Source organism: Rhodamnia argentea, chromosome 10 (assembly GCF_020921035.1).
Source record: "Rhodamnia argentea isolate NSW1041297 chromosome 10, ASM2092103v1, whole genome shotgun sequence".
In the NCBI taxonomy this organism is placed as follows: Eukaryota; Viridiplantae; Streptophyta; class Magnoliopsida; order Myrtales; family Myrtaceae; genus Rhodamnia; species Rhodamnia argentea.
The window spans coordinates 22,194,269-22,207,371 of record NC_063159.1 but is presented as its reverse complement, the minus strand read 5'-3'; the positions used below and the strand labels follow the sequence as shown (position 1 = coordinate 22,207,371).

The window sequence follows — 13,103 nt, the reverse complement described above, 5'->3', positions numbered from 1 at the left end:
CTTCCATACAAATGAGGTGGGCTGCTATCTGTGTTGGCGAAAACAATTTGGATTTTCTTTTCGACGAAGCTGAACGAGAAAGTCATATTCAAGTAGAGGGGGCCGGTTTGACGGAACCGCCGGTTCCGGTTCAGGAATCGGCGGTTCCGGTTCCAAAAAAAGGTGGAACCGGAACCGGCCCTTGAAGAGCCGGTTCCGGTTCCGGGTTTGGAACCGCCGGTTCCGGGCCGGTTCCGGTTCCGGTTCGGAACCGCCGGTTCCAAAGCCCAATTACTCTTTTTATCAAACCTACTCCTTTTTTTTTTTTTAAAACCGGGTTGGAACCGTGGGCCCGGTCAACGGGCCGGTTCCGGGCCGGTCAACGGGCCCACGGATCCATTTGGCATTGTCTATTCAAGTGAAAACTGCGAGAGAAACTTTCGTCTGCACGACACCATTAATTTGCGATGCTTAGTTTATTTTATTCCGTACGTGGTCGGTAATTAAAGAAAAGAAAATGTTAAAAGAGAGGTCGCGAAGTCAAGTTTGTCCTCCAAATCCGTACGTGATCCCCTAAGTTTAGCTTCCCCGCAAACGCAACAAAAAGCCAAAAAAAAAAAAAAAAAAAAAAAAAAATGAAAGAAAGTGAACGGAATACGACGTAAGACACTACGCAAGCATGTTGAGCAATTATTATATGAACACAATGGACATACTAGACCGTATTTGAAACATTAAAAATTCTTAACTATTTTAAAGATTGAGGGTCTGCACATTTCGCAAAAAATGAACAATTTGAAAAATATTCCTAAAAAATAATTGCTTATGTCGTTTAGAAAAACTAATCAACACAAAATTTTCATCATGGATAACAATTTATGCCTAATTAGGCGATGGATAAACTCTCCATTCATTTTTTTTTTGTTTGCGATATGAGCAATTATTTTTTGAAAAAAGTTCCGCACATCTATCATTTTCGCGAAATGAACGCATCCCTAAACGTGATCGGGTAATTTTTTAAGATTAAAAAGAAAATATAAATCCAAAAGGTTCCAACAAAAATAGTTCTTATGTTGTCACGTTATCCTACCGCGTGTTACTCGGTTGTCACTCTCCAAAACAGTTAATTCACAAAATAAAACCATTTGATTACTCATAATTAGTTGGAGTCCACAACATCGGACCCACGTCGTTCCCACTTCGTTTGAATCCGTCGAAGGTGCGACGATGTTTCTTGCTCCACAGCAACCAAATGTAATTTGCTTCCCAGGACACTGTCTGGTCGTCTCCTTCACACTTCCAGCAAGAGAGTTTTTTTTCTCACCAATACTCCCTCCTCCGATCCAAACCTCAGTGCGTGCTTATAAAGCTCAAGAACCACCCCTTCTCTCTTCCCATAATCTGTACCCGAAGACCGATTTGTTCTTTGGTCGAATCATCGGTCGCGTCGCATCGAAGATCGGCATGAAGAACCGAAGCAAACCCATCCTCTTTTCTGCTTTTCCCCTCCTCTTTCTTCTTGCGCTGGTGAGCACAGCAACATCGACCATGCCCGTAGAAGTTGGTAATGCCCCGACCTTCTCATTTCATTCTTTTGCTACACAGCCAAAAAAAGAAGAAAACATGAAAGTTAGACTGCATTAGATACATGATTTGTGCCATGTCAGATTCGAAAATCTGCTGCAGCTGACTAATGTTCTGATGAAATCAATATAACTGGCGCAAAACTTTGTTTTTGCTATATTTTCGTCAATTTTTGGCCACAGGGAAACCGGGCTTTCTATGTTGGGAGGTACAGATACGGAAATTGGTTAGCTGCCTGTGTATTAATTAGTAAAATTTGCATGTGGGTGATGTCCAGCCTACCAATCAGAGGCCTGAAGAACACGATGAACACGATCTTTTTTCATATAGTAACAAATGACAGACACAGTTGTAATAACTTGTGTGGTGATGTCTGTATACTGCGAAGAGGATGAGAGGGAGTTCGACTACATAGCCGGGAGCGAGAAGGGGCCGGCGCACTGGGGGGAGCTGAGGAAAGAGTGGGAAGCGTGCAAGAAAGGCGGAATGCAGTCGCCGATTGACCTGTCGAGCCAGAGAGTGAAGGTGATTCCGAAGCTGGGGGAGATAGAGAGGAGCTACAAGCCCGGCAATGCGACCCTCAAGAACAGAGGCCACGACATTTCTGTAAGTTTTATTTCGCATCTAATTCATACTCCTGCGTCTCTCTCTCTCTCTCTCTCTCTCGCTCTGTCTATGTGTTTACATTGGATTTTATGTCTGTACAAATGGGAGATTCTTTCGGTTTCAAAGCATGTTTTGCCTTGGCTTTAACCCAAACAAAATAGCCCTTTGAACACCTAACACGTTTAAAAGCAATTGTTTATGTCTTTTGGTCTCTAGATGTTTGCAAAAAAAAAAAAAAAAAAAAAGGAGATTACACAGCTAATTACTTGTTGTATGTGTGATCGAGAGCAGCTTCAATGGGACCTGGGCAATGTTGGATCAATTAAAATTAATGGCACTGAATATTTTCTCCAACAATGTCACTGGCATTCCCCTTCCGAGCATTCCATTAACGGCAGAAGGTTTCTCTCTCTCTCTCTCTCTCTCTCTCTCTCTCTCTCTCTCTCTCTCTCTCAGTACAGAAACATGCAATCATTAGTCAATTAATATTATACTTGCAAAATAAATATAAATATAAATACAAATATTGTACTTGCAATAATATGAACCTGGACCATGAAAATTGATGAGCACCATAGTGAATTCCATGTAAATCTCACCGGATCCTTTTAAAGTTGATTTTAGGGTGCATTTAGTTGGAGGAAAACTTCATGAAAAGGAAATGCTTTTCGAAAAATCAATTTTAAAAAAAAAATGATTACTTTTCCTATGTTCAGTGATATATGACCGAAATGGTTTTCTGGTATTTAGATTTCAATTGAAAAATAATTTCAATCATATGACTTTATCTCATGCTTAAAAAAAATTAAAATTTTAAATTATTTATGTTCTTTCTTTTTATTTTTCTTTCTCCTTCCATTGCGACCAGTTGGCATTACGACTAGTCGGCGGCAGCCACAAGAGAGCTCCATCTCGCCGGCCAACGTCTGTGGCCGGTTGCTAGCCATCACCGAGGCCCCACGACCGGCGGAGGAAGAAGAAAATAATAAAATAAAATAAAATAATATGAAATATAAATTATAAAATAAAATATTAAAAAATTCCATATGAGTAATTCGGGAGAGTATTTTCACCTCTTTAAATTTAGGAATTCACTTTCCTAATGTTATGTATGAATTTTCCATTGACTAAGTTATTTTCGGCGAAATAAACGAGTGAAATTCACGAAAACCAATTCCCAGAGAGAACACTTTCATTGAAACGAACGCACTCTTGATACATTTACTGGACTCATTGCATATCTCCATGAGCATCATCTACGTTCGTCTTCGGGTGGATAATATTAACAATAATTTTGTATGCGTATTTAGGTATGCATTGGAGATGCACATGGTTCATGTAAGCACAGACCCAGATGTTAAGAACAGTATTGCCGTCGTTGGACTCCTTTACAAGACCGGTGTACCAGATGCTTTCCTTTCCAAGGTAACTTTTGCATGTGCACAACTTTTGTTATGGCCTCTTCATGCCCTAATATGTTTATGCTCTTCATCGTGTCGTTTCATCTTTGAAATCTCGAAAAATTGGAAGATGTTGACCGCACTGTTCATGCTAGTTAGGCTTTAAGCATACCTGTCGAACTTGTTTACAATAAGTATTTGATTTTCCAAGCACTGACCACGTATGTCAAAAGAGAATGTAACCACTTGAGTATTTGAGAACTTTCCATTAGTCCTTTACTCACTATAAAGATTCAAAATCTCATCATAAAAGCCATCTTCCCTTTTTACGATTACCATAGGTTGTTGATTTCATTAATTTGCGGGTAATTTTCCCAAAGAAATTGCTAAATTTATTAGGACTAGATCACAAGAACAATACACGAAAGTGGGGTGCAGTTCGAGGTAATCGAAAGCACATCATGACATTATTCGTCCTCTCGTAGTCTGTCTAGGTATTTAGTAAATTACTTTTACGAATATCTTACTACCTCTAGCACATTTCCTTTTACGTTGTGCATACTCCAATTGTGAGTGATGTATGGTGAATTGGCATTTTTCAGTTGATGGGGAATGTAGGGTCCATGGTTGACAAAGAGGGCGAGAGAAAGATGGGTGTGATTGATCCAAGAGGGATCAAGATGGGTGGCAAGAATTACTTGAGATATATGGGCTCCCTCACTGTCCCTCCTTGCACAGAAGGTGTCATTTGGACCATCAACAAGAAGGTAATCCAGGCCCTCTAACACACTCTTTTATTCCTAATTAAACATTTCTTAGTGTTTGAGCTCAATTAACCCCCTTGCATTTGGTAATCCAACAGATAGGCACTGTATCAAAGGACCAAATCAAGTTGCTCCAAGAGGCCGTTCATGATGTAAGCACGCACTAATTTTCTTGGTTGCATGAATCTCACAATCGATGTTGTTCACCTAACTCTTAACTTGTGAGTGTCGTACATATTTGAAATGACGGACTAGGCGACGAGCTAGTATTCATAAGTTACTTAGAAATAATCTGCAAAATGATGCATGTATCTCCTATTTAATCTAGTTAGGTTAGTCATGGCGCTGCACCTGGTTTTACTTTAAGCAATGGAAATGGAAATAGTCATAATAATATGACTGAAAGAGTCGCTTCGTAGTCCCACCTTGTATTAAGTATAGAGGTCGCCACATTTAATTATAATTATAAATAACTAATGCATGATTGGAGGATAATATTGTTTTTTTTTTCTCGGGAAAATGTATTGACATCTCATGACGAATTCAAATTGCAGTATGCGGAGAAGAATGCAAGGCCTCTGCAACAACTGAATAAAAGAGAGATCCACACCTACCAACCAAATGAAGCTGCAACACCAACTTAGCCATTCTTTTTTTCAAAATCATTGATTTGTCATCAGGACCCTTGTTAATTAGAAGAGAATAAAAGGCAGATGTTCTCTAATGGCATTAGGGTTGCTGAAATCTACTGTTAGAGATATTTAGAATATTTAGGATATTATGAATATCTTTTCGATTGATTGTAATTGATAATTTAATAATAATCAGTTAGTTTAAAATAGTGGTCTTGTAAAACTTATAAATAGGTTCATGCACTCTTTACTGTTACACAGAGAAATATACCCAAAAAAAAAAAAAATCCTCAAATCTACTTTCCACACAGGGTGGCCGCTGGCCACTTAATAAAACAAAATTTTGTCCTATTTTCTTAATATAACTGTTACTTTTCCTTTTATCTCCTATTTTTTTCTCAAGTTTTGCATAGGGAAACAGAGTTGTTAAGATTGAGTTTAAGCGCAAAACCAGTAGAAGTCCATATTGTCCCTAAAATACTTACTGAGTCTTAAACATTGATGTGGGGATGTGCTTGTAAATTCAGGGTCGATATCCAAATTCGAAAGATTTGCTTTATACATAATGTACTGATGAGTAGGTACAATGTATAGGAGCAGCCTATCTCTGTACATGATGCTCCGCTAGTCATGTGCGCACCCCCAAAAGGGAGACGAGACTTTTTGCAAAAGCATGGGCATAACTACGATAAGACATTCAGTCCACGTTTCACACGTGACTTTCAATAACTTTCAATATTCAATGCTATTTGTCAATTTTAGTTGATATGTGGAAAAAAAACCATGACGATTTTACTGACTCCAGGAAATATCGTGCCTCTCGAGGACTTTGACCATTGGATTGAAAAGTAACACATCTTAACTGTTGGGGCTAAAGTCATTGAATGGATATACGTTTGATGCATGTGACACGTGCCGAGATTTTCGAGGCACATCCGATCGATTCCATGGCCGAGAAAAATCTCAAAACTTGTTGTGTCTTGGCAAGCAAGGGTTTCTTAATGTTCCCTAGCACTCCCTAGAATACTCTTAAGGATGAGCGATACTGTAATTGTTCATCTTTCTAAAAACTTCTTAATTATTATCGGTGGTTAGGTAAATGGAGAGATGAGATCTTAGATATCGGAGTAAATATAGATCAACGATCGTAGTTCAATATCCTTTACTATATAAAGAAGTGTCTTAAAAAATCGTCCACAAAATAAATATAAAAGCAATCCTCCTTAAGTCTCTCTCTAAAACTGTCTTGCGTAACGATACAAGCCTAACTCGTCTATGGATTGACCCTCAACTATTGGCCCGTAACACATGCGAGTCTAGGCAAGCAGGGTAAAAAAGAGGGTAAAAAAGAGAGCCAACTAGTAGATTAAGATGCGAGTCTAGGCAGGCAGGGTCTAAAAGAGGAACAAAAAGAGAGCCAACTAGTAGGTTAAGTGGCCTCCAGCTGACCAAAACAACTTTGGATTTTCTCGTCGAAGTAAAGCTGATCGAGAAAAGTCACGAGCAGGTGAAAAATTCCAAGACAAACGTCACCCATTGATTTGCGATGCTTCCTTTTTATTTTTATTCCGTATGAGTAGGTCCCAAAGTCAAGATTCTCCTCCTCTATGATTGAGTACCGCCACGACCCCTGGAGCAACAAAAGGCAAAGGAAAAAAAAAAAAAAAAGAGAAAAGAAGGGTAACCGGTACAATCATATTTGAACTTTATCTTAATATATAATATGATCCATAAATTTTATTTTCAAACTTTAGCCTAATATATAATATCATCTCTAACCTTTTCGTACATGTTTAATCTAGTTTCTAAATTGTATAAAAATGATCAATATTGCTCTTTTGCTGATTCAAGTTTAGTGGTAACATTAAGTATTTTCATGAAATTTAGAGACTAAATTGAACATGTACAAAAAGTCGAGAGATCACATTGAATCAATTTAAAATTTATAGATCATATTATATACTGAGCAGCAAGTTCAGAAATCACTTGTGCCATTATTTTAAAAGAAAACGCACGTTCGCGAGACAGAGCGGCAACATGTAAAACCCTCGCCACGTCTTTGCGTTTGTGAGCTTATCAAGCGCATTCGTACGGCATCTTACTCGGTCGTCACTCTCTAAAACGATCCACGACTTCGAACCCATCTCGTCCCCCACTCCGTTTCCCGTGTGTTCACACTTCGTTTTGAATCCGTGGAAGGTGCGATGATGTCTCCTGCGCGACAGGAACCGATTCAATTGGGCTTCTCAAGTCATTGCCATATTGTCTCCTTCACACTTGCAAGAGAGAGTGACGAGTCTCTGGCTTTTTTCTCACCAAACCTCAGTGCGTGCTTATAAAGCTCAAGAACCACCCCTTCGCTCTACCCATAATTTGTACCTGAAGACATATTTGTTCTTTCATCGAATCATTGGTCGCATCGCAGCGAAGATCGGCATGAAGAACCGAAGCAAACCCATCCTCTTTTCAGCTTTTCCCCTCCTCTTCCTTCTTGCACTGGGGAGCACAGCAACATCATCCGTGCCCGGAGAAGTTGGTAATGCCCCCGCCTTCCCATTTCATTTCATTTCATTTCATTTCATTCCTGGCCAAATGATACCATGTTATCCGGTAAGGATTCAATCAAAGTCGAAAGATTGTAATATTTTGTGTGGTGATGTGGATCAACTGTGTTGCTGTGAAGAGGATGAGAGGGCGTTCGACTACATAGCCGGGAGCGAGAAGGGGCCAGTGCACTGGGGGGAGCTGAGGAAAGAGTGGGAAGCCTGCAAGACAGGCGAAATGCAGTCACCGATCGACCTGTCGAGCCGGCGAGTGAAGGTGATTCCCAAGCTTGGGGAGATAGAGAGGAGCTACAAGCCCAGCAATGCGACCCTCAAGAACAGAGGCCACGACATTTCCGTAAGTTTTATTTCGCATCAAATTCATACTCCTGCGTCTCTCTCTCTCTCTCTCTCTCTCTCTCTTTCTCTGTGTTTACATTGGATTTTATGTCTGTACAAATGGGAGATTCTTTTGGTTTCAAAGCATGTTTGCCTTGGCTTTAACCCAAACAAAATAGCCCTTTGAACACCTAACACGTTTAAAAGCAATTGCTTATGTCTTTTGGTCTCCAGATGTTTGCCAAAAAAAAGAAAAGAGATTAGACAGCTAATTACGTGTTGTATATGTGATCGAGAGCAGCTTCAATGGGACCTTGGCAATGTTGGATCAATTAAAATTAATGGCACTGAATATTTTCTCCAACAATGTCACTGGCATTCCCCTTCCGAGCATACCATTAACGGCAGAAGGTTTTGTCTCTTTCTCTCTCTCTCTCTCTCAGAGTATAGAAACATGCAATCATTAGTCAATTAATATTGTACTTGCAATAATATGAATCTGTGCCATGGAAATTGATGAGCACCATATTGAATTCTATGCAAATCTCACCTGATCCAACCGTTTACGTTGATTTTAGTACGTCTACCGGACACATTGCATATCTCCATCGAGCATCATCCACATTTTTCATCAGGTGGATCATACTAAGGAAAACGACATAAATAATCCCTCAAATATTGGTCTAATGTGTAATATGGTCTTCGAAATTTTGGTACCTATTGAATTTAATCCCTATACCATATGACAACATTCAATGTTGTCCTTTCATAAATGCAAGATCAAGAACGACATTGAAAACATTTTCATGTAGTTTATGGAATATCGAACATTTACCAAATGTCTGGGACTACCTTGAACAAATTAAAAGTTTAGAAATCACATCGTATAAATTAAAAGTTCATGAGCTACACTGCATATTGAATCAAAGTTCAAGAATCTTTGTGTCATTATCCCTAATATTAACAATTGTATTGGGTACATGTGGCATGACTACTTAGGTATGCGTTGGAGATGCACATGGTTCATGTAAGCACAGACCAGGACGTTAAGAACAAGATTGCTGTCGTTGGACTCCTCTACAAGACTGGCCAACCAAATGCTTTCCTGACCAAGGTAACTTCTTCATGTGCACTTCGTGTGTTACCGCGTCTTTATGCCCTAATACGTTTAGGCTCTTCATAGTGTCGTTTCACCTTTGGAATCACGAAAAATTAGAAAATATTGACTATACTGTTCATGCGTAGGATTTGAGAATATTTATTAAACTTGTTTTATGATAAAAATTTGATTTTCCAAGCACTGAAATCCTCATACACCGACCATACACTTCAACCCATCCTAACTATTGCAACTCTGAAATTCCTTACCGATGTAATCACTCGCCCAGGCACGCATCAGATAATTTAATCACTTCGAGTCATTGAGAACTTTTAAGTAATCCTGTAATCACTATAAAGATTGAAAAACTCATCATAAAAGCCATGTACCCTTTTTATGTTAAGTCGATGCCTTAATTAATCTGCCGATAATATTCCCAAAGAAATGCTAAAATTATTAGAACTAGTTCACAAGATCTCTTCACAAAAGTGGCGCGTAGTTCAAGGTAATCGAAAGCACATAATGGCGTTAGCCGTCCTCTTAAAGTCTGTCACGACACTTAGTAAATTACTTTTTAGGATCATTTTAGTACACTTAGCATATTTCCTGTTGCCTTGTGCAAAATCAGATGCCTCCTATTGTGAGTGATGTATGGTGAATTGGTGTTTCAGTTGATGGGGAATGTAGGCATTGTAGGGTCCTTGGTTGACAAAGAGGGCGAGAGAAAGTTGGGTGTCATTGATCCAAGAGAGATCAAGTTGGGTGGCAAGAATTACTTGAGATATATGGGCTCCCTCACTGTCCCTCCTTGCACAGAAGGTGTCATTTGGACCATCAACAAGAAGGTAATCCAGGCCCACTAACACACTCTTTTATTCCTAATTAAACATTTCTTAGTGTTTGAGCTTAATTAACCCCCTTGCATTTGGTAATCCAACAGATAGGCACTGCATCAAAGGACCAAATCAAGTTGCTCCAAGAGGCTGTTCATGATGTAAGCACACAGTAATTTTCTTGGTTGCATGAATCTCATGATCGATGTTGCTCACCTAACTCTTAACTTGTAAGTGCCGTACATATTGCAAATGACGGACTAGGCGACGAGCAGGATTCATAAGTAACTTAGAAATAATCTGCAAAATAATGCGCGTATTTCCCATTTAGTCTAGTTAGGTTAGACATGGCACTGCGCCTGGTTTTTCTTAAGCAATGGAAATGGAAAAGTCAAAATAATATGACTGAAAGAGTCGCTTTTGTCCTCCCACCTTGTCTTAAGTATAGATGGCACCACATTCAATTATAATTATAAATAACTAATGCGTGATTGGAGGATAATATTTTTATTTTTTGGGAAAATCTATTGACATCTCGTGACGAATTCGAATTGCAGTATGCGGAGAAGAATGCAAGGCCTCTGCAACAACTGAATAAAAGAGAGATCCACCTCTATCAACCAAATGAGGCACTAATACCAAATTAGCCATTTTTATTATCAGTACCATTGTAATAATCATTTACTTTAAGTAGTGATCCTGTAAAGCTTATAAATAGGTTCATGAACTCTGCATTATTACACATAAAATTATGTTAAAAAAATTCCTCAAATCTACTTTCTGCATTAGTCTCGCTCGATATGAGAGCTATCATGTCTAAGGAAGCGTCATCGAGTCTGTTTCTAACACCGTTGGCCGCATAGACCCCGATTCTCCACGATGATTGTTATGAGGTCAGCCGCACAGGTTGTACTACTCCCATTTCTCCCCCAAATCCGTAGCTTCAGTTGTTGCTCGAGATTTTTCCTCTGCTATTGTCAGAAAACAAACACTACCATGAGACTCACCACCCTCGGACACATAAGATCCTAAAATTGCATAGCGTATGGACAGCGAAAGCCACCATACACAATGAAAGCACTCACGCGTCACCCCGTCTCAGACCCCGTTGAAGCATGTCGCCTTTAATGTCTATTGAGTAAAACCCCTAACTGATTTTGAAGTTGATAAAACGATCCATGATCTCTTAAATCTAAGTTAATGCAATGAAGTACTTGTTTTGCAGATTATCCATAGGTGTAGGTCACACAAGATTGAATCTGACAGAAAAGGCTTAGACGATGCTCAGAAGGACTTAGACGATGTATCAGCTCAGACGTTGGAATGATGCTCAAGCTCTGAGAGGAGTATTTCACGAGCAATGATCAGATTATAAAGAGATTTATTCAAGACGATTTAATTGATATATTACATCATCTCAACGGCTAGTAGATCAAGTTGGATTCGAACTAGAAGATTTTCAATTATGAAGATCAATTAAGGACGCGGATTAACGAAGACAAGAATGACTCACCTAATGAAGTAATCCATCTATGGAAACTCAGGATCAAGATTGTATGGGCGATTTGATCCAAAGAGGACTTCTTTCCTTTGTCGACTTCAATGGCTACGAAATCCTTTGTATACAGTCTCGTCCAAATGGGGTAGTTTTGGAGAGCGATCCTTGGGAGATCTTGCAACGGTCAGTTAGAGATGGAGGAGTATAAAAGAACACTTCAAGGCTAAAGAACAAACGAGTGAGGGAAAAGAATTCAAAATGCTAAGATCAAGCGAAGCTTCACATCATTTACGTACCTTTGATCCTACACCGTAATACTTCGAGGAGAATATATGAGTGTAAGAGTGTTAGATGAGAAGTCTACTCACTATATTGTAACCTCCGGGCTATTCACTAGTGGAATCCAGCCAATTGACTGTCAATGTAAAGAAGCGGACGCGGGCTTGAATAAAACCGAACCACTATAAATTCTCTATGCACATTCTCTTACTCTAACTCTCTCTAATTGTTTGCTGTTGTATTTTAATTGTGCAAAGCGCTGCATTTCATAATATTGTTGTACGAACTAGATATCATCATCCGAATTAAGTTACGAGCATTCTCATTTACATTCCGCATTAATTTTCATAAAAAAATCCTTAAAATCACATATTCACCCCCTCTAGGTGATAACACTAGTCTCAACAATTGGTATTAGAGCCCGATGCGCATATTTTTATTGAAGTGTTCTTACTTCTGAGCTAACGATATTCATGGCTTGCAACTTTCCTCCCACATGGATTGAAGGTGGAAGCAACAATAGACCACCTTACTTCGAAGGAAAGGAATATAGTGATTGGCAGAATAAATTCAAGGCATATATTAGATGCCAAGACCCGTAGATCTAGGACATTGTCCAAATAGTCGTTAATCTGACCGCAAGCACTTCGAGCGGATCAAATGTAGGGGACAACACCAACACTACTCCCACAGCTGCTCTAACTGCCACTGAATTGGAAAAGAGAGATGTTTTGGATGCTAAAGCCATTTTCTCTTTCTATAGTGCATTGTCTCCCACTGAGTACAAACGTATTGCAGATTGTTCCTCTTTAAAAAAGATGGAACAAGCTCTACGTAACCTATAAAGGGACGGACATAATCAAGGAAATCAAAGTTAATATACTCCTTGACCAATACGAAGCCTTCAAGATGAAGCCTAATGAAATGGCGAAGGAAATGCTTGATAGATTCACTAAAATAGTGAATGGCCTCATCTATCATAGACAACTTGTGTTTGGACCTTTGCGAGTAAACAAATTTCTGAGGGCACTCACAAAGGAATGAGATAATATCAAAACATCCATATGAGAAACTCAAAGGGTATCACCCTTATCCATGTATGAACTCATAAGAATGAAAAAATCAATGAGGAAACTCATTCAAAAAGTAAGAAATCTATTGCTTTAAAATCTAATATCGATTCTGATGCTTCGGACTCAGAAGATGAAGATGATAAGGAGCTAACATTCATGGTTAAGAGATTCAGAAGAATGGCTAAGAAGGTTAGAAACTACAAAAACAAAAGAGATTTCAAACAATATGATCAAAGAAGATCATTTGGAGGTAGAGACGAAAACAAAGATATCATCTGTTATGAATGCAAAAAGAGAGGACACATCAAGCCTAACTGCCCTCTTCTAAAGAAGAAAGGAAGGGATGAAAAATTCAGAAAAACTCTAAAGGCGAAACCCGGAGCGACACGAGAATGCGAAAGTGATGGGGAATATACTAACATCTATTTAATGGCTAACTCGGACTTTGATGATGAATCTGAGATAACTTATCTT

The 13,103-nt window shown here is 39.0% G+C and overlaps 2 protein-coding genes across 2 annotated transcripts; both read left to right on the top strand.

Annotated features, from left to right (window-relative positions):
- The first annotated feature begins 1,355 nt into the window (after positions 1-1,355).
- On the top strand, positions 1,356-5,039 carry LOC115735181 (alpha carbonic anhydrase 7-like). Its single transcript, XM_030666304.2, has 7 exons — positions 1,356-1,543; positions 1,952-2,169; positions 2,461-2,570; positions 3,480-3,594; positions 4,172-4,336; positions 4,432-4,485; positions 4,888-5,039. The coding sequence occupies exons 1-7, from the start codon at positions 1,444-1,446 to the stop codon at positions 4,975-4,977; spliced, it is 852 nt and encodes a 283-aa protein (XP_030522164.1). The 5' UTR covers positions 1,356-1,443; the 3' UTR covers positions 4,978-5,039.
- Positions 5,040-7,222: 2,183 nt separating this feature from the next.
- On the top strand, positions 7,223-10,426 carry LOC115735180 (alpha carbonic anhydrase 7-like). Its single transcript, XM_048271713.1, has 7 exons — positions 7,223-7,501; positions 7,649-7,866; positions 8,149-8,258; positions 8,847-8,961; positions 9,618-9,791; positions 9,887-9,940; positions 10,337-10,426. Exons 1-7 carry the CDS (start codon positions 7,402-7,404, stop codon positions 10,424-10,426), a joined length of 861 nt encoding a protein of 286 aa, XP_048127670.1. The 5' UTR covers positions 7,223-7,401.
- Positions 10,427-13,103: the final 2,677 nt, after the last annotated feature.